Raw genomic sequence first — 20,785 nt, forward strand, 5'->3', positions numbered from 1 at the left:
ATACCCCCAAAGAGTCCAGACCAACTCTTTTCGCTTTGGAAATGCCGTAATCCATCTAGGACTCTCTGAGAACGGAGGTGGCCGTGGTAATCGATAGTGGCTATCTTTCATGGCATGTCCAAGCATTGTCAAGTAGTGCATCGCAGACCTGATCTCTTCAGCCTTGCTGATGCGACTGTCGGGCCTCTCGACCAAGCCTGCCGCGTTCATCTGGCTCAACATGTCGATATCTTCCTTGGACCAGCTTCTGTCCATCTTTTCTTCAACCAGACCTTTTACTTCGCCCACAAGTTGTATGATCCACACGGCGCGTAAAACCCTCATTTCCTCGACCCAGCTCGGCTGTCCTGCATCGACTACCTTGGCAGGTATACCGACAAATTCACGATCCCATGCTGCGACCCAGTCGTCGTTGGGGCCATAGCCATGGGTGTAATAAGGCATTGGGTTAAAAGCATGTAACGGCCTGAGGTCTCTCAATCGTGCTAGATACGATGCTAAACACGCCTGCGACAGGGCAGAGATTTGGTATGCTGTTGCGACAACAGACCTGAGTATCGCCACGGGCACGATCGAGGCAGATACGAATTCAGGACCAAGAGTAATGAATTTCGCGTCCTTTGGTTCACCAAAAGGAACCACGCCGCGTAAGAACTGGGTCTGGAACTCGTTCAGATTCCGAAAAGGAAGGGCCTTGGAGCGCGCGAGTATAACTCCACGGATGAGTTCTCGGATCTTGGGTGGTAATATTGAGTTCTGGCCAGAAAGTATGCCTTCGGTAATAGTAAGGGCGTGACTATTGAAGAGGCGCCAGATATGTGGCGAGGCCCTCAGTAGGTTCTAAAGCGTGTCGAGGCCTGAAATGCTCGTGACGATTGGCAACAAGATCTCGGGGGGCAGCAGCTCCAAATATGCTGCTGTATTCTGGGCTTTCCACCTCATCTCGATAAGAGCTATCATCGCCTTTGTTAAGTGAGGGAGGTTTAACCAAAGAGCGGGGATGTGTGTGTGTGCCTTGAGGAACGAAAGGCTCTGAGAGGGCGGGCGAACGTGACGCCGTGCCAAACCCCCACCGCCACAACATTTCTGGCGACCCATACCTGCACCGGCACTGAGGATCGTGGGCGCCCTTCGCTGTCACCATTCATAATATATGTACAGTCGATGGCAAAACTGGCCTCCCGTTTATCACACGACTCGACGTTTGCTTGGCCATAGACTCTGGCTCCATATCTATCAAGTCTCTCAAGAATCACGACCATTCCGTGTTCCATGGCACAGCATCGAAATGACAGCCCCGCAATCACACCCTCCTCTCGATCATTCGAAACGGCAAATAAGGCTGCTCTCCATCTACGAAGATGTAGACGCAAAGATAGCGTGCAATTTATCCGTCTTTGATCTTTCAAGTTGCCCGCAATTCATTGCACTCTCGTATGTGTGGGGATCGCCGTACGTTCAGCACGAGATCACCTTGAACGGACACGCATTCTCCATACGTCACAACCTTTACTCAGCACTGAAGAGCATTTGCAACTACATCGAAACCGCAGTTGAGGAGCAGGGTATTGCGGATAACTCGATAAAAGCCGCACCCTCTGAGTTCAACGCTGATGAACTCAAACGTTTCAATCAGTCACCTGGATGTTGGAAGTACTTCTGGATTGATGCCATCTGCATCAACCAGAAAGAAGTCTCCGAACGCAACCACCAAGTCCGCATGATGAGTGACATATATAAAAGCGCCGTATTCGTACTTGTTTGGTTCGGCCCGAGTTGTGAGAAAGCTCTTCATCTCCTCGCTACCGCAGACCTAGCCAAGTTACGGGCAGTATACAGGCCATACACCGATCGCTTTCAAAAGTCGGAATTTTCAGAGCCATTTATTCCCCTGCTAGAATCCGAATATTGGTCCAGAATGTGGATCGTTCAGGAGTTCGTGCTGGCTCAAGATCTCGTCTTTGCCTCTGGTTCTGTTCTCGTCCATTGGGACCGTGCAAATCATCTTTTCCCAGAGGTGTACGCACATGGCGGCCCAGGCGAGATTGGTTCCGCAGTCACGCTCGTCAATGAGAGGCGCCAACACAGATTTCGTCAGAAACAAGGCATGCGTCCAGATTTACACGAACTGTTCCGGCGCTTTAGGCTTATGAATTGTTCGGACCCGCGAGACAGAGTCTTTGCCTTATCTGGCCTTCTTGGGGAGAGCTCAGATCCGGCTGATAACGTTCTTGTGGTAGATTATTCGCTTACGCCAGCACAACTGTCTATCAAGATTTTAAGACTTGCCTCGAATTCCCTCAAACGTGGAGCTCTTGAGGAGCTTCAAAGTTTGCTCAATGCTGCGCTTGAAGTCAATCGAGATAAATTTGATACTGCGGCGGATGCAGAGCTCGAGTGGATCTTGAAAGGGATACCTGACGGAGACGAAAAGTCCGATATGGATGGTATGGTATCAACTCTGTATTCGAATGGTTTGCTTGCATGCTGACTACGATTAGATGCATCGGTCACACAATCTGCGTTGGAGGAGGCTCTTGCAAGCCATATGATGAATAGCGGAGCGACGAGTCGATTTAGCATTAGCCAGGCGTTCCGAAGCCGGTACACGCCAAGCTCAAACCAGGGATCATATTAGATTGGATAGACCTTCCTCCCTAGTTGAGAAACACTCCTCAAAATCCAATTAATTAACTAACAGTGTTTTCTGTATACCTATTGCACGAGTTGTCAGAGTTCTTAGAGATGCGCTTACATAATATTCTGATTGGCTGGACCAACGACTGAGCGCGCTTTAAGTCACAGCCTCAATCGGGCTGCCTCTCATTTTCAGCTCTTCCTCCTCAAAACACGTCTCCCTTCATGGCCGATCCTCTTAGTATCGCGGCCTCAATAGCCGGGCTGCTGTCTACCACGGGCCAGATCGCCAAGTTTCTGGGCCCATATGTCTCTGCCGCCAAGGAGACGCCCCAGATCACGGCCCATGTATATTCAGAGGTTCAGAGCACTCAGGTCATTCTAGCTGGGCTCCAGAACCTGACGCAGAACCTCGGCGCTGTCCAGGCGCGTCACGCTTCTTTAATCGCAGTACACCAAGTCGTCACCATTCTCACTGATGGAGTCCTTCTGTTTTCAGAGCTCGAGGCCGTTGTTCGGTCGCTGCCACCTCGCGAGGGAAGTGATCAGCGTTTGCCGCTCCGTGCTCGGCTACTATGGGCGCGCAAAGAGAGCACATTCACTCCGCTTCTCACGAGAGTTCAAAGTTTCAAAAGTTCCATGTCATTGATACTCATGATCTTACAGAGGTACCCAGTTCTGGACTTTAAGTATAAGCTGTACTGACTTGCTTGTAGTGATTCCGATCGGATGGCGACTCAGCATCAAGAACAGCTCTCCGTTAACATCAATGCTCTCCTCGAAAGCAACCATTCACTTTCCCGACGACTCATGAACCTGGAAGATGCTTTGGACGTGCAGACAATTGTCTCAAAACGGATGAGCCTCATGTCTGTCTCAGGAACTGGACCACAGTCTAGCAGCTCTGTGGAAATACAGAGTAATCTCACCGACACATCAACACAACCCACTAGTCAAGGATCTGATCTGGACTTGTCCAAGTTTGACTTTGAGGATGACCTCGAGTCATCGCGCGTCTATCGCCGAGCGCAACGAGACACCATGGACTTTTCGTTTCGCAGTTCAATCGCACCATCCAACATCTGGTCTGTCTTCTCTGGTCTCAGCCTGGGCGATATCTCCATCATATCCGTCATTGCACTCCCAGTATATCAGGAAGATATCACCAACGCCGAGAACTACGACTTTGGCGCCGGTGTCCAGGTTCCAACTGTCATGCCGCAAGCCAAGAAGGCAGAGCGAGGCCTCCTACACGAATGCATCGAGATCAAGTTGAAAATGCTCCAGCTTCCCGAAATGAACGAGTATTTTGAGCAAGATCCCAGTTCTAATATCGCATTCTATGAGCTCTGGGGCGTCTTTTCCAAAGGAATGCCCCTCTTAAAGCTCGTGCAAGCCTTGGATCCGCAGATCGACATTGTCGTGGATCCGAGAATGCGTTCCCCTGGAGGACGAGGTGCCGCCCAAGACGCCATTTTCCAATTTCTTGAATACTGCCGTAATGATTTGAAACTCAGTGTTGAAAATCTGTTTACAATCTCTGACTTGATGGGGGCCGATGCTTACGGGTTTTCAAAGGTAATACATTCGCTTCTGCTTCTCTTGGCTTTGCTCTCTCTTACTAACTGAGAAAAGGTCATCACCGTGGTTTCGTTCATTATTGAGAGACTCACAGTCGACGGTGTTTTGAGTGCTGTTGATGCCCAGTTGGAGGAGCTTGTCCTGACCAGACTCAATGGTCATCCAGCCTTGGAGCAGTTGCGCCTCTTGCTTGAGGAATTCTTAACCGACCAGTATGTTTTAGTGCGTCAGCTTCAAGAACTTGTCGAGATACAAACCTCTATAGAGGTTGAAGGCACCCTCTTTCGGAACGACATGATCGAAATCTTTGGAAACGCCCGACAATTAACCAGCATGCATATAGGCTTGCTGGTCAGGATGGAGCAGAATTTGTTTCTACCGTTTTCCGAGCAGAGGTGGACAGAGGTGTTCCAATTCTATCTCGACTATATATCCGAGGAGAGCGAATTTGTTGCGAATGAACAGAAGGCCAGGGCCAAGATCAGATCATACATTGGCCAAGAGAACCATTCTGCCGGGAATGCACTGAGCATCCCGCTAACAAGATGTTTGAGGATATTACCACTTCCAGCTCAACGTCTCCCTAAATATAGTGCATTTCTCAAGGTGAGCGAACAGTCGAATCCATTCATAGGCAAGATCGCTACTTACCATGCGTAGGACTTGAGCAGGATAGGGAGCATGTCGATCTCCCAGGGGCCAGATCTAAAATTGGCAAGAGCAAACCTTAGACAAGCGATGAGCATCGTCAATGATAGGGTCAGATCTGAAGAAACTAGCGAGGCGTTTACAGAACTGAAGCATCGTGTTGAGGACTGGAGAGGTCACAACCCTACGCAATTTGGCACGTTGCTGTTGTATGACTCCGTAATCATTACGAAGGACAAAGTCAGAAGACCTGTAAGCTCTCCCCCGACACACGGCCACCTTCGAGTGCTGACTGTAGTAGTACCGTGCATACCTCTTCAGGAACATACTCCTGATATGCAAGGAGCTAGAGCTCCAGCGAAAACAGAGGAGCTTTCAATTCTGGAAAAGCAGACGACTGCAGGGCGACAAGCAGACAAAACTACAACTCAAAGGGCGTATATTTCTCAACAACATTGACTCTGTCATCATCCGCCCAGGCTCCGGTATGCCTGATTCCCGTCGCCCAGTCGAGCTTTCTCCTGACGTGTCTAGGGTCTTACACATGTGACGTCATGTGGTTTGCAGCAAACGAGGAAGAAAGGCAGTGCTTTTCGTTCGAGTTTGCTGCCGAGGCTCAGATGAATCTCTGGGTATCAAAGCTCAACGAAGCCAGAGCCAGGTTTGATGCTGCGTACGGAACGGAAAGGGACACAAACTCACATCTTCTCATTGAGGGGTTAGGGCCACCGATCAGTGATGATGAGGCTGATGAGGCCGATAAGTATTATTTTCCTGGTCCCAGTTAAGGGTGTTGGACGGGGATGGGCGTTATAATGATGGACGAGGCACTCGGAGTAGTGTATGCAGCATGGGGATAGGGTTACTGGCGACTGGTTTCTTGGTTTACTCTCAGCTTACATGGGCTGTACCATACTTCCACGGAGGACACCAAGACCCTATCACCTAATTGGTCAGCCGGCTAGGTTACCGGCTGAGTTGGAATGCGTTGAAACCTGTTGGAATGCGGTGGCGCTACACAGCCTCAAGGGAATATCAAGTCTTACTCCAAACGCATCATGATACCTCAAGCATCATCCACCAGTCACCCCATGACGATGGAAGCGGCCGGCCTGGCTCTCGGTGTCGTGGCTCTTGGGCTGCAGTTGGCGACGACATTGCAGACCTACGTTGAGGGCGTTGTGGGCGCTGAATACCGCCTGCGGGAGCTATCGTTCGATGTCGCTTCCACAGCCTCGACCCTCAAACAGCTCGAGGACATCCTCGATGCAGACGAAGCCGTAACTGAAAACACACTCTCTGATTCAACTGCCACTCGCACCGCGATCTTTACAGACCAGGGCCGTCGCGACATCCACTCGCTATCGCGTCGTTGCGAAAAGGTTTATCAGGGAATCGTTAGCGTTATTGTTAGTGCCTCGGTGTCCCCATCGGCAAAGAGCAAGGCGATCGCCGCAAATGTCGGACTTAGCGGCTTGACAGTCACCCGGTTGATGCAGTTTAGCCGGGATCTCAAGTGGCCATGGGTCGATCGGAAAGTCAAGGCCTGTCAGGATGAGCTACGATGGTTAAAGATGGATCTACTGCTGCATCTGCAGGTTGCCACTGTCGCCAAGGTTCATCTAACGTGAGCTGTTCCCGTATAGGACAAGAGCATGTGCTAACCATATTGTCCTAGAGGATCTTCAAAATTGGTCGCAAACGCGGATGACGACGAGTCAACTCTTGAAGCCGTAGCCGAACGTCTGATTGCCCGCAGGGCCATGTACCGAAAGACTGTCCTAGAAGGGCGTAGACAGAGGAAAAGCCCAGCTTATGTGGCAAGCGATGAAACGACAAGAGCGGTCGCTTTACCAGGGCAGGCGGGAGTGTCATCGAAGCTGGCCAGCTTGTAAGATTAGCTGCTCTTCCTTTAGGATCAATATCTAACGCAATTGTAGCCTGAGTAGTCTTGCTGGCTTTGGAAGTTCATCCCGACCCGAAGAGGATTCAGGTAAGGGATCATCTCGTCAATCTATGAGTCGCACAAGAGAAGCAACTCGAGACAATGTCTTGATTAGACCAACCCAGCCTCTACATCTGGAAGATGAAATGGATGCTGACAAAGACTTGAATCACGGCACTTTTACATCTGACATGCTTTTTCAATATCCCGAAGAGATGGCCGAAAAGCCGCTCGACGGCGAAAAAACCACCGATCACTTTTTCGATATCGAAGCATGGACTTTGCCTTCACCTGGGGCCAAGTCCCAACGACTTCCGTTCCGACGAGGGGCGATATTGCAGCGCATACAAAAAGCCACCGAGAATACCAACGCTTCCCCTTGGGACCAGTTTTTTGCTTTAACACCTCAACAAAGATATCACGCTCAAGATGTCATTGTTCAGTCGGGCGAAGCTGATGCTCGGGCACGGAGCTACTTGGCTGTCGAGGTTCGAGAGGATGGCGAGATTATAATCTTTGTTGCTGTCAGCCAGCATGAAGAGGTAGTGTATCTCACTGATCCCACCGGGAAGAATTGGTGTTTTCCGTATAAAAGCTTCAGTGTTTCTATGGTGAGGAGTTTCTGCCACCCTCCGTTGCATGTGGGTGCTCTAATGCAAGTGTAGGCTGCAAGAAGTCAGGCTTCTCACTTGGCAACCAAGGATTCATCTCTTCAGAACAGGATCTGGGCCGGTCAATTTGATATCTGCGCAGAAAACGGTGTCTCCTTTCCGCTCGCCCTATGGCAGCAGTTTGTCAAACCGGGGAAAAGGCTCGAGATGGTCATGTGGAGTGAGGATCCTCCATCAGTCGCTAATCCTTCCGCTTCCCTTGGCAAGTTGGTACTACAAAGGCTCTTCACTTTGAGACGAAGACGACGCAGAACCGCAGAGAGAATAGGAGGAATAATGGCCCCCCCAGTGCAAACCATGGGCCCAATAGAGAGCAACAGGATCTCCGGAGAAGTTCCCAACTTAGGAGACGACGAGAGGAGTGTAGAATGTCCGACATGCATTATTGATAATGGTTATCCGACAACCGGTCAAGATCAACAGAGCTCTTATAGAAGCTGCCGAAGCGACAGGTCGCACGAGGTGGAGAGTCAAGAGATGGAATTCGATGATGAAGACCTGTTTGGTTTTGACGATGGCGAGGAGGATTATCTGGATACTGTCGAGAATTTTGGCGATCTTTTGGCTCGGTGGACCAATGCCGACAAGAAATAGGCAGCCTCATTGTGGCTTGAAGGATACCACCTTTGCTTTCCAAAGGACGATGAGATCTCAAGACATTCTTCCTGCGTGGACTGGTAATGAGAGAAGGCAAATAACGTTCAGAAACCTACAAAACACGGTTAACAAACATCAAAGGAACTTTCACTTGCTACCGTCTCCGCTTCTCCAACACCATTGACAGTGATCTTCTCCCAGCCGCGAGATAATATGCATAATCCGTACCCATCCATCTCCCCTTCGCATACCGCATCAACAGGCTTAAGATCTTAATATTTCCCAGCTGCCCCGTAGCTCGTTTCCTCCCAAGTGTGACGGCAATCATCTCCTTCTCGTTCTTTTTGTACGGTGTCATCTTGCCCCCGTTGAGATATATCGGAAGATTCTTTATGAGGTGTAGGCACTGAGAGTCGGCGTGCATTGCCCTGTTGCTCTCCAGATTTCCGGCGTCCCCGAGCACAAAAATATCCGAGTGATCCTCCACTTGAAGATAATTTGTCTGCTTGATGAAACCGCGATTGTCCAAAATATCCTTTGGTGCAAAAGCTGTGTTTGGCTTTGTCCCGGTAGCCGGGACGTAGGCCTGAGTTCTCAGAGTCTGAAAGCTGCCGTCGGCTCGGTGGAGTTGGAGGATGGTGTCTTTGCCGTCCTTAGTGATTTCTGTGACGCGGGTCCTGGGCAAGAGGTTGACTTTGAGCTTTGACAGTTCCTTGACGACTTGTTTCCTCACGCTGTCCAGAGTTGACGGCCCAAGCGGAAGGTCATCATCGTAGACAAAGTACACCTCCTTTTCCCCGTTGTACTCGTACGCAATCTCTCCGGCTGTCTCCGTACCGGTTGGGCCGCCTCCCGCGATAACAATTGTCTCGGCTCTTCTGATGTCATTCCACAGAGTATGTAACTTGTCCTTGGTCTCTTCAGTTGTACCTAAAACAGTCCACGGTACATGATCCTGGGCCGATGAGCCGGTCGCAATGACAAGTGTGTCGTAGTGGACCGTGTAGACCCCGCCTCGATTCAGAGCAACCGTGATGTGCTTTCCCTCCAGATCCATACTACTAGCGGCTCCAAGGACAAACTCAAACCTCTCAGGGGGGTAGTCCTTGAAGAAAGGGTAGAGTTCAAACATGGCCTTGTGCTCAGACCAGTGGTCAGGGAGAATGACTCGGGGCATGGCAATTGGCCAGTGGAAATGTGTGTTTGGCGCGACAACGGTCAGTCTGAGGTTATCCTGCTGCAAGACTGACTTGAGCATGATTTGGCGGATCAGGGGTGCGGCTGCCAGGCCGGCGCCGAGTATCACGATGTCCTTCATAGCGTTTGTGTGGTTGTGTGTGGTTATAAAATAGATTCGGTAGAAGAGAAGATAATATTATTGTCAATAGAGCGTCACAAGTCTGAGGAAACGGCCTTCGTGGGAAGCAACATGTTATTTATCCAGGACACAGACAAGACTTGGCCCGCCTGTACATATCAGATGGTGTAACCCTGTTCACCTTGGCAAACAAGCATTGTTAGCGTTGGGGCTTACCATCAGCCTGTGCCTCGCTCCATAGCCTCGACGCAGTCAAGTTAGCACAGGGGAAGCTCACAGGTGGCTTGGGGCTGCATCCTCAATCGTAGTAGCCATTCTTGAAGCTCAACACGGGGCTACCTATATGGAGCTTGGCACCTACAGATACGCGGCCTCCTACCCAAGGAAAAAAAGGCTTCACTGCCATTTTACCAGATTTTCTACCGAATTTTCTTGACAGAAAGCCAACAAGCAACTTCTGGGTAGTTGGCGGAGTTATCCCTGTAAACTGTAGAATCGAGCTTAAACTCCACTCCACCAGACCGTCAATCAAGACCAACGCAAATCCACTCACAGCCTTGTCTCTGGAGCACTGCTCACTTGAAATGGCATCATACTCGACTGAAAAGGGTCTTTGGGCGGCAAATTCTTCAAATAAGGATGGGTTTGGGTCGTTGGATGAACCCAGTTGGTGATCTCATGCCCCCACGTCATTCAAGCTGGTGCTACGTTAGCTTCCTTTGGGAAGAGTCTTCATTGGTCAGTGAATACGATTCATGTGATTGCTTCACTTCTGTTGGCCTTCTGGAAATGAGTGGCATTTGGACAAGCACTTGGCACCGTTTGACAGTATGACACAGAGACAAAATTAGCATCTTGGGCCCAGTAATCTCACCGCTAGAATTGCCAAGTCAGGCCTGCCATGTGTGCTCCATGAGTCTACTCAGCCGCAATCAAGCAGGGCTCAAGCCTTCGGAGTCAATGCGTTTCTCCTCACCTCGAGCTTGCTGAGATGGTAGGCGGCCAGATTTGAACCTAATAGGCGCAAAAACGCAATGCTCAAGAACGCGGCGGTATCGGAGGAATTTCAGGACTAAGGAATGATTGAAATAGCATCACAGAAATAACACATGTAAAGAGCGGCAGTGGTCTTTGAGGGTACTATTGTGGCTAGACTCTAGTCCAGTTTGACTTCTTCGACAACTGTGAAGAAAGCAATCTTCTTCAAAACATCTCATATTGATTCCACACAATCTTAAATGAATAGAGGACGGCTTCAGACCTCTTGGATAAAAGTGGGCTTCAATCAGGTACCCCCACCTCAAAAAGTAGCCAACGGAGAGTTGGCGGAGAAGACTCGGCATTTTGACTACCTCGCCGTTCCGCACAACTTCCTTCTCTCTCTTCTTCTTATCCTTGGATGAAGTGTAGTTGGTCTTTCAATGGCCTTGGTCTGCAGATAATGGGGTAAATGCAAGCCAAGATGCTGAGGGGCAGGCGACAGCGAACCGATCTCTCGTCTTGGTGTTTTCGCTGTGGCCTTCCCTTTCAGCCCACTACTCCGCTTTCGCTCATGATTACCCATCACAAACGACAACTTTCGAATGGATGTTTCTGTGAATCTGACATCTATAAAGCATCAAAGTGTCTTCCCTCAAAGCCTTTGACAAGACATCTAAAACAGAGTGCAGACCCGTCATTCTCTAAATAGCCAACACATACCTCTTTACAATGGCCTCAAGAACCGCCGTCATCACCCCCAACGCTCCGCCCGCGGCCCCTTTCATGTCCCAAGCCATCATCTCCAACGGCCTTGTCTTTTGTTCTGGCTCCCTAGGCCTTGACCCCGCAACTGGAAAGTTTGTAGAGGGCGACGTATCTGACCGGGCGGTGGGTGCTCTAAAAGTGTCCGCACTCACCAGATCTATAGAACTAACCTCTTAACATTATAGACCCAGGCTCTCAAGAACCTCGATGTCATTCTAGAAGCTGCGGGTACTCGCTTGGCAAAGGCCGTCAAGATCAACATCTTCTTGTCTAGCATGGATCACCTCGCCAAGGTCAACGAGGCCTATACCAAGTTCTTTACCTCTGATCCTAAGCCGGTGAGATTTCTCATCCCTCTGTGTATTACAATTAATAACAGTGAAGATAGGCACGAACATGCGTGGCGGCTGCAGCACTGCCACTGGGTGCAGAGTTGGAGATTGAGTGCGTGGCAGCTCTCAACTAAACAGATACGTCAATAATACACAAGTTATGCCGCATGTTATCTTTTCGTTCTTTGCATCATTTCCATGCTCCCGGAAATCAAACGCCCGTCAAGCAACCAGGAACAAGTCCACCCAAGTTATCTCATGTATCACCAACTTCGTGACAACAACCGATCTCGGAAAACCATCCCACAAAAATCCAAGACTTCCTGATACATTTACCACCTCAAGTCTCAGCCATCTCCGTCACATCTTCGGCTACGCCACCAATAAGTTTCCCAAGATCTCGGGGTCAGACACCTTTGTGCGTAGTGACATCATGCATCTTCTTGTCTCGAAGGTCTCCTTGCAGACCGCCACCGCTTCTCCGCAAAAAAAAGGGGAGGAAACGCCTCGTGGTGTCTCGGGCCGAGCTGCAAGCCATTCCCGAAGAAATCTGAATACGAACCAACACGATGACGATCGACGTTCGGCAGTGAGTGCCGCGCTTTGACGTCGGTGGAATAGCAAAAGAAACCATGTAAAGCTACCTCGGCAGTCATCTAGCATCCTACATCTCGCAGGTAAAAACAAATAATCGATTCAAATGCTTTGTTTGAGTCACCAGAAAAATCACATCTTGTTGGTTTCAACTGTCACGCACGCTCCATTACTCCCGCACAAGACACATCGCTCAGCAAACAAACATATGCTCAAAAAGTCCAAATATGCATCTTCAAAAACAATAACAAAAGACATCTTCACTCGCTGTACACTGCGGGGGGTTTGTTAAAAAAAAAAAAGGCCCAAAAATTTCATGACGTAGCGATATCCCTTTCAAAACTCCTATGAATCAAGGTAGCGAAGGGACGAAAAATGACGAAGCCCCCAAAATTTCCCATCTAATCTTCACATCCAACCTGCCTCGCCTTTGGCTTTTTCCATACACAAATAAAAAAAAGTAATAATGAGATTATTAACGTTGCCAAGCAGAGGAGGTTTTGTGCCATCCATCCTGGGATGTTTACCACTCTGCTTGCTATGTCGTGGGTAGAATTAACAGATCGCCCCGAGACGCCTGGTATATAATGCAAGGGAAAAAGTTTCGAGGCTCTTAAGCCAGTGAGTGATGCCGCCAGAGTCGTTGCCGCTCATATGCCCACCATTGGGCTATCGGTACCGCCTCGGCCACCCACGCGCTGGCCTCCTCGCCAAAGGCCACTTTGGCGTCCTCGACGAGTTGCTCGCTCGACCACGCTGATACAGGGCTGAGCTCTAGCGGATCTGTGATGGCGTTGGTGATGCGGTACTCAAACACCTTCGTCCAGGGAATGGTCAACCGCCACGGTACGTCGGCCGATGTGATGCCGATCATGCCGGCGCCCGAGTTGACGACGGAAAAGGTCCATGCGCGTCGGTCATTCTGCTTCTTGATATAGGGCCGAATGAGAGACTGGCCCTCATAATCCTGGACGAGATCAGAGGCGATGCGGGTGTCCTTCTTGTTGAGGGAGCCGCTGTTGATGAGGAGGTCGAGGATGGTGGGCAAGATGGAGATGGTGGTGGTGTTAGCCTCGTACTGCACCCGAGGGAGGTTGGGATGGCGGAAAGTGATGGGGACGCGGAAATTGCTGACGTGGGCGCTCTCATAAGTGCCCTCCTTGTTAAAGTCCTCGTGGAAGCCATGGCCGTGATCGCCGGCAAAGACGACAAGAGTCTCATTGGCAATGCCTGTCTCCTCGAGGAGGTTCATAAGCTGAGCCATCCAACCGTCGTGATACCGAATGGTGTTGATGTACTTGTTAAAGTTGCCATGCCACTTGTTGTCCATGTTTCCATGGGGCAGGTAGTCCAGGTGAGGGAAATCCTTGGGCGTATCCCAGGCATGATGGGTGGTGCTCGTAAAGTGAGACATCCACATGCGCTGGTTGTTGGCGGTGGTGTTGGCGATGAACTCGCGGAGGTACGGCATAAGGACAGGCTCGGGGTAGGCAAAGTAGTTGACCTTCTGGTAGAGAATGTCCGACTTGTTGAAGCGCCAGTCCTCCTCAAGCTGTCTCCTGGTGATGATGTGTTGGAAACCCAGCTTGGCATCAAACTTTTCCTGTCGGTCATACTCCTCAACCTCCGCCTCGAAGAGGGCGGTCCTCCACTGCAGATCTCTGAAATCGTCATCGTCCGAGGATACGTTCTCCTTGGCGCGGTTGAGGAGCTCGAGGATCTGGGGGATACAAGGCTGGTAGGCGTCGGTGTCGGCTTCGTCAAACTTCTCGACGGGCATGGGATAGGAACCACAGTGGTTGGCGCAGTAACTCTTGGTGGACATTGTGGCTGCGGTGTAGCCGCCGATGACGTTGACGCCACCATATCCTTCCTTTGCCGTGTCATGCCACTTGAACTCGGGGGTCTTGTAGGCCTTGCCATTGGCGTCGGTGAAGCCCATGGGTCGTCCTGTGAGCCTCTCGATGTGCGGCGACAGCTGCGACAGGCGCTCGTTGACAGTCTCTCGGTCCTTCTCGTCGCTGGCGTCCAGAATCAGGTTGTGGATGTGGGAGCCCTGCTGGAGGGGCCAGAATTCCTGTCGCAAACTCTCCATGAGGATAAACATGACGTGCTTGATCTTGACGGACCCATCGCCGAGAGCCTCCTGCAGAGTGGGGAGAATTTCGGTATCAAGGTTGGTGATCTTCAACGGATCGTTGACAGGGTTGTAATAAGGGCTGTGCTCCCTGATGTGAGGGCACTTGTTGGAGAGAGCATCCTTCTTATCACCCAGAGATCCATAGTAGCCATTCTTGGTCCTCAAGGGATCCCACCTAAAGAAACCACGGGGCAGAGTCTCGGGAAGCCAGTCAACAGTTCGGTTCTCGTAGGCCAGAGAAGCATCGCTGCGCCAGCGCGGGTCCCAGCTCGGCGACCAGCCCTTGTCGAATTCGCCGTCGGCATCTCTCCAAGTAGAGTTCGTAATGAGCTCGGGGAAGGGGAAAGGGTTGTCGACAAGCTTGCGCTGCTCGGTGCAGAAATCGGGTTCCGACTTGAAGACGTCGAGCAGCGACACGGGGAGGGTGATGGACATGTAATCGTAGGGCTTGGCGGGTCGCAGAATGAGGACGACGGCGATAAATACGGACACGATCATCTTGTAGACCCAGGATGGAATGAAGGACATGAGCCTCATGAACTTGCCTCGTGGCGTCAAAGGCTTCTCTGGGGCGGGGGCGTGGGGGTCGCCGTGACGACCGTCGAGGTGATCGTGGCTGGAACGCCCGTCGAGGGAGAATGTCTCGGTCGATTCGAGGTCGGTGTCGGCGTTTTTAAGAGCGGAGTATCGACCGCGGCGCAAGAATCGCAGTCGCTTGAAGTAACCGTAGACTAGACCAGGGGAAATGGCAATGTCAGCACGCGATCGCTAGCTTCACAAGGGGGTTAATTGGTACTGACCAGATGCAATGTCGTCGCCGATTGAGCCCATCAAAGATCCAATCGCTCGGTAAAAGATGCCGTGGGCGAAGCAGGCGATGATGATGAGCACGAGTCCCGAAGCCAAAACAGCCCAGCTGCCCGTCATCAAAACCTTGAGTCCCTCCTTGCTAGTAGCATACGCCGTCGCGTCACGCCACTCAAGCTCTCCTCCAGTCTTTGCGTAGAATCCAAGTTGCGACGAGGAACCGCCGATGGCTAGAAGGCTGTAAGAGTAAGATGCCAAGTCAGCTGTCGTCGCTCTTCTGCTGCCAAGGAAAGGATGCGCGCGCATACGTCGCAAGGCTACCGAGGATGCAGCCGCCCCAAGCCAGAGGACTCCTCCCCTGGCACAAAAGAAGTCTCGCAATGCATATCGCTATCAGGTCGAAGAGGAAGAATGTCGGCAGATACAGGATAAATGCCGAGGTAGGGACCGTGGAGAAGTGCGTCCATAGGTGAAGGAGCTTGCTGGAAATGACCGACACGAAGAAAACGCCAAAGACGAACGAGACGGAGAAGAAGAAGCACATTTTTGTTTGCGCCTGCGAGGTTGAATGGGCAGACACAGAGAAGGAGGGTTGAAGGGGAGGGGGGAGGGGAGGTATTCCCAATGACAAACTCGAGGGCAGCAAAAAGAGAGAAAAGAGGGAAGAAAGGAACGGAAGAAGAAGGGGTCAAGAGAGGCTGAAAAAGGAACAAGCAAAAGATCTGGATTCTCTCTACAATGTGGGGTAAACGGGCCAAACGAGAAAGGGGTCGCGTGTCCAGGGGTCTGGGTCTAGGTCTAGTGGTAGTGATACGGTAACAATAAATGCTAGCAATGGGCCGGGCCACTGTCTCCTTGAGTCACCTCCCTCATTCACTGCCGTATGCACCGTACGGGCTACCAGCCTTTGACTAATTTCCCTGCGCTGGGTCGGCTGATCGGCAGCCCAGAGAAGGGTTCGGCGCGCTCTGTCGAACAATGAGTTCCAATGCTGCATCCTCTCTTGGGAGGGTCAGCCCGCAGAACGCCACTGCTAACGCCCAGGCTAGAGGCGGAATACGAGCAAATCATGACCCCATCGCCCATGCCATGCCCATGCTGGACGGGGGCTGGCAAAACGTTTGTCCTCCAGCTGCCGTCCTTTACTCTTGGCTTCCTTGTCAGGTGTAGGGCGGGCCGGGGAACTTGGGTGCTCGGGGGTATTGACTCGTTGCAGAAGGGGCCGAATGACACCACTGTATCTAAAACCTGCCCTGCACTGCGGACCGCGGTAGGGCTCTAGAGTGTCAGTGCATCGCCGCGGAGCTATGCTGTAAAGTGCATCGAGTGCTGTGCATCGCCACACAGACGCAGACAAAGGATGGACGAGCTTTTACATCCATTGGATCCCCCGTAAAAGGCTTGTTCTTGCAGCGCTGCAGCTGGGCTGGTGTTGGTGGGGCTGTGTGAGGTGTTTTGGTTTTGGGTTCCGCTGATGATCAGTGATGGGCGGACCGCGATGGATGCAAATGGGTCCCGCCCTGGGATTTCGGCAGTGACCCAGAAGCAATCACCCAAAGAGCGAGCTGCAGTGCATCTCCATCTCGATGACCGGGATCCATCCTTGGTGTTCTTTTCCTTCTTCTTTCCCAGTCTTGGCTCAGGTTCCATCGCGGGCTGTCCCGCATTGGCGCTGATACATGGCTGTGGTACCTCGCATCAGGTGTCTCTTTCTGCTGCAGCAGACGTGTTGGTTCTTCGGTGTTTCTCATTCTGCGTCAGGGTCTCGGCGCCAAAAAATGACATCTAACGCCTTTGAACTGCCCTCCCTTTTTTCTCACCGACGAACGAGATTGTCTCAAATCTGGCATGGGTGAGGAGGGGAAGCGAAGGGATGAAGAGAATGCACAATTTTATGCCAAGGCGGGCCCTTTTCCGACTATGCCCCACAGGCACCGAAATTCTAGCGTTGTTCCCTCCCTAAAAATAAGCTTTGTCAGCATTCCTTAGCGAGTCTGGTCGCCGAACGCTCGGTGCTGTCCGGTGCTCGGATTTCAAACGACCCTCTATTTTTGCCCTCGTGATCTCCATCCAAACCTGGTCTGGCTCTCGGTAGACGGCACCTACATGAATCAAGGCCCTCTCTTCATTTTAAATACGAGAAGCAAAAAAAATACCAACTGCCGCCCTTCTATTCCCGATCGACTCTGCTTTGCCTCTTTCCCCTGGAATGACAGCGATTCGCGACATGCCAAGTGATGACACTGTGGGCCAGGCCGTTGGCCAAGCTCCTTGAAACGAGCACGCGACATGATAGGATCTCTGTGCACCAACACGTCGGGTCGGCCGAGGTCCCTTTTTTTCCTCAATGTTTTGGGTCACGGCTGATTGGCGCAGGGGGCTCGGATCCATGCTTCCATCCTTGATTTCCGCATTGCATTTTGCGAGAATGAATGTAGGGTAAGACGATCAGCTTCATCCTTGCTTCTAGAAACTTGGCATTTTTTTGCGAGATAACCGTTCTCGCTATGGATCCTCTCATCATAGATCGTGATGCATTTTGCGCTCGGTTTTCTTGGGTTCTTTTGTTGCATCATTGATGTTGTGTTCCGTCACTGTGCGGGCGTGGCACCATCCGAGCACGTTTGTTCGTGATACCGCCACACAAACAATTGTCACGTCGATCAAAGGCCTCGACCGTGAAAGAATCGCACAGTACCTAAAATGTTACGTGTTAAACCTACACAGACACAAACAACAGGTAACAATTAACTTTGTTACCCTCAATCATCTCGATGGGATGAACATCCGTCTGCTTGGGTCAGGTAACTTCCATTTCGATGATGCCTCAAAAATCAGGCATCACATCACCTCGCTTCCCTGTCGAGCCAGGCACCCGCAGTCACCTTCCAAGGCAGCAACAGCACCGTGAACGCTTGCACTCCATCAATTGAACTTGGCGATAGCATCAAACATGGGTCGTTTACCAATTCGTCGCTGGTGCCTGGAATTTCCACCGAATCTGGCATCTGCTGCCTGCTTCACCATGCCGCGTTGTCATGTGACTTGGCGAATCGTTCCGTCGCGTTATCGTCTTACAGCGTGTTGGTTCTGACCCCTGCCGAAGCGTACTTGATCCAATCGACACCGCTTATATGCGAAGGTCTGTTGCGAATTTTTCATCTGTGATTTCTCCCTCTTCAAGAAGCATCGAATTGAGCAGACATCGCCTTAATCCGTCTTTGCCTTCCATTGCAGCCAGTCACGATGCCCAAGTATCAATACCCAGGCCTCGGCCTTGACCTCCGGTTCCATGACCAGAATGAAGGAAGGGAAGAGTGGTATCCCGTGGGAATCCACACCAATTGCTGGGGCTCCGAATCCGAAATGCTCCTCGTCCGAGAAGTGGCCATGATGATCGTCATGGACCGATTGACCGACAAGCCAGACTGGCATATCAAGGTCTTTGACGACACCATCACTGAGAAGTGGATCGAGGAAGGCCTCGCAATACCGGTTCGGCCACTGTACAACGAAATCGCTAGAGACGGGAAACCTATCGAAGAGTCGGATGATCCCGCTGGGTCCCCTACCATTGCTTCCAGGGATCGTTTCTTTGCCGTGGTGCTTGACACTATTCTTGATAAGGGATGTCTTGAATATGTGAGCTTCGTCATCGTTGTCCCCTCTCTACTTCGTCGCTCACAACGCCATTAGTGCATTAAAGAGCTGCGCGCCAAGGCAGAATTCTTCCGGAAGTCGGGCCTGATTCCTACGCTGGATGCTTCGTCTACCGTTGTCAAGTCTGATAGCCTCATCGACAGCTCGCTGCACGACTCCCTTCACGCCGCATTTGTCAAGCTCATAGAGGAGCAAAAAGATAACCCCGACTGGCATCCCCTCACGAAGGGGAAGGTGCTGGATCTTGTTCACCCTTCTCTCTACCCTCTCGTCTACGGCAGAACACGGGTCTTTGAAGATGAGGTTGTTGGTGTCGAGGATGCTATTGATAAGTGGGCAGGCAAGGGAGAAGTTATCCCTGAACAGGGATCTGATGGGCAGTCACCTCAAAACTGGCGGGATTGGTGGGAAACAGACGGAACAGGCAACACCAGTGTCGGTGGCAGCCATGTCAATAGCTACTTCTGGTCAGCCAAGTACCAGTGGCTGCCTTCCAACGTTGAGCTTCGAGAAGATGGGAGTGTCAGGTTCACGAGCTACATCAACAACCTGCACCCCGTCAAGCATCGCGACGTATACAGAACTATTGAGAAGGTTATTGAAAGGGCCCTTCCAGCATGGGACTTTTGCCTCAAGCTTCATCTTCGTCGTCACCGCCCATCATTCAAAGGGGCTGGTAGAACTGAGCCTCGCTTCCCGCTCCCAGAGGATCCCGAGTAAGTTTCAGGGTGCTCTTAAAAGGAAAATGGCTGATGCAGAATTTTAGCGACGATAATGAGGATAACTGGTCGCCTCCTCTCAGGGACATCCCGACTCCTCCACCGCGTCCCAAGCCTGAAGAAGCTGAAGTCGAGGAGTCAGCCTCGAACCCTGCGTCATCCGACGAGTCAGATTCAGACGATCCAGATGAATACATCACAGAAAGGGACGAGAAGGGCATATGCTGGTACGGAACACGCAGACATATCGCATGGCAGAAGGTCCGGAAGCCCGCTCAGCCAGAAGCTCCTGAATTCAAGGCGTGGAAGTACGGGATCGAGCCTGGTAATTCCTTACGTGAGCGATTCAATGATCTGCAGATCATTGTTAAGATGGCCTCTATCGAGCTCACTCCCGAGAAGCCCGATTTCCCCCCCGGCGGCTGGCACGTTGAGGGCCTGATGAACGAGCATATTGTCGCTACAGCCCTGTACTATCTGGACTCGGAGAACGTCACGCCCAGCTTCCTTCAGTTCCGCATGCAAACTTCCGCCTATACGGACGAGAACTTTGAAGTTAGCCAAGGCAATTTTAGGTGGATGGAACAAGTCTACGGCACCAGGCTCGGGGGCGGCGGCGGCAGCGTGTGCCTCCAGAATTATGGCAGTGTCGAGACCAAGCAGGGCAGACTGCTCGCCTTTCCCAACGTCTTCCACCACCGAGTCTCGCCCTTTGAACTCAAAGACAAGACAAAGCCTGGCCACCGCCGATTCATTGCTCTGTGGCTTGTGGATCCTCTCACGCGCGTCATCAACACCGGAAACGTGCCCCCCCAGCAGCAGAGTTGGTGGATGGAGAGCGCATTCGGCAATCTGGGCAGTGACAACGCTGAAAACGTACCACAGGCGCTTGCGGAGCTCGTCCTCGAAAAGACGCCCAGCCACCCGGGACTGGAGGAGGCCGCCAAGAGGGGGGAGCCGCTTCCGGCGGAGCTGATGGAAATGGTTCGGGATATGTTTGGAGATTCGGTGCCTATGTCCCTGGAGGAGGCCAAGGAACATCGGTTGAAGCTGATGGAGGCTCGGAGTGCCTTCCAGAAAGTGGCGCGCAGCGAGTGGCAAAATGTTGGATATAGTTTCTGCGAGCATTGATGCATGGGTGCAGCCAACAGAGACCCAGACAGGGAGGATGCTGGGAAACGACAGTTTGACTTTCTTCAGATCAAATCTTCTGATGGAAAGGGGAGAGGAGACCTGCCTGTAGAGCGACGAAGGTCTTTTGCCAAGCCCAGCTCATCTCCCAAGCCTGTAGACATGAAACAACTCCTCAACAGATACAGCCCTCAATCTATCCATTTGTTCATGTCGTCTTCCTTCATTTCAGGTTGCATTTAACTCTTACAAAGTAATC

At 51.5% G+C, this 20,785-nt stretch overlaps 5 protein-coding genes across 5 annotated transcripts; 3 read left to right on the plus strand and 2 right to left on the minus strand.

Annotated features, from left to right (window-relative positions):
* Positions 1-2,862: 2,862 nt before the first annotated feature.
* On the plus strand, positions 2,863-6,979 carry NCS54_01444500 (DH domain-containing protein; the record flags this gene model as incomplete). The annotated part of the gene is made up of 11 exons (XM_053159596.1): positions 2,863-3,305; positions 3,354-4,215; positions 4,273-4,430; positions 4,575-4,824; positions 4,879-5,118; positions 5,168-5,351; positions 5,401-5,539; positions 5,951-6,493; positions 6,545-6,757; positions 6,807-6,859; positions 6,927-6,979. The coding sequence occupies 11 exons, from the start codon at positions 2,863-2,865 to the stop codon at positions 6,977-6,979; spliced, it is 3,138 nt and encodes a 1,045-aa protein (XP_053015571.1).
* Positions 6,980-8,233: 1,254 nt separating this feature from the next.
* NCS54_01444600 (Pyr-redox-2 domain-containing protein) lies at positions 8,234-9,397 on the minus strand (the record flags this gene model as incomplete). The annotated part of the gene is made up of 1 exon (XM_053159597.1): positions 8,234-9,397. One exon carries the CDS (start codon positions 9,395-9,397, stop codon positions 8,234-8,236), a length of 1,164 nt encoding a protein of 387 aa, XP_053015572.1.
* Positions 9,398-11,107: 1,710 nt separating this feature from the next.
* NCS54_01444700 (Hypothetical protein) lies at positions 11,108-11,609 on the plus strand (the record flags this gene model as incomplete). The annotated part of the gene is made up of 3 exons (XM_053159598.1): positions 11,108-11,266; positions 11,329-11,481; positions 11,532-11,609. 3 exons carry the CDS (start codon positions 11,108-11,110, stop codon positions 11,607-11,609), a joined length of 390 nt encoding a protein of 129 aa, XP_053015573.1.
* A 1,073-nt stretch (positions 11,610-12,682) lies between these two features.
* NCS54_01444800 (Sulfatase domain-containing protein) lies at positions 12,683-15,560 on the minus strand (the record flags this gene model as incomplete). The annotated part of the gene is made up of 3 exons (XM_053159599.1): positions 12,683-14,940; positions 15,010-15,254; positions 15,325-15,560. The coding sequence occupies 3 exons, from the start codon at positions 15,558-15,560 to the stop codon at positions 12,683-12,685; spliced, it is 2,739 nt and encodes a 912-aa protein (XP_053015574.1).
* Positions 15,561-18,262: 2,702 nt separating this feature from the next.
* NCS54_01444900 (Hypothetical protein) lies at positions 18,263-20,526 on the plus strand (the record flags this gene model as incomplete). The annotated part of the gene is made up of 3 exons (XM_053159600.1): positions 18,263-18,658; positions 18,713-19,392; positions 19,443-20,526. 3 exons carry the CDS (start codon positions 18,263-18,265, stop codon positions 20,524-20,526), a joined length of 2,160 nt encoding a protein of 719 aa, XP_053015575.1.
* Between the last annotated feature and the right edge of the window lie 259 nt (positions 20,527-20,785).

The sequence above is a fragment of the Fusarium falciforme genome, chromosome 12 (genome assembly GCF_026873545.1).
Source record: "Fusarium falciforme chromosome 12, complete sequence".
Taxonomy (NCBI): domain Eukaryota; kingdom Fungi; phylum Ascomycota; class Sordariomycetes; order Hypocreales; family Nectriaceae; genus Fusarium; species Fusarium falciforme.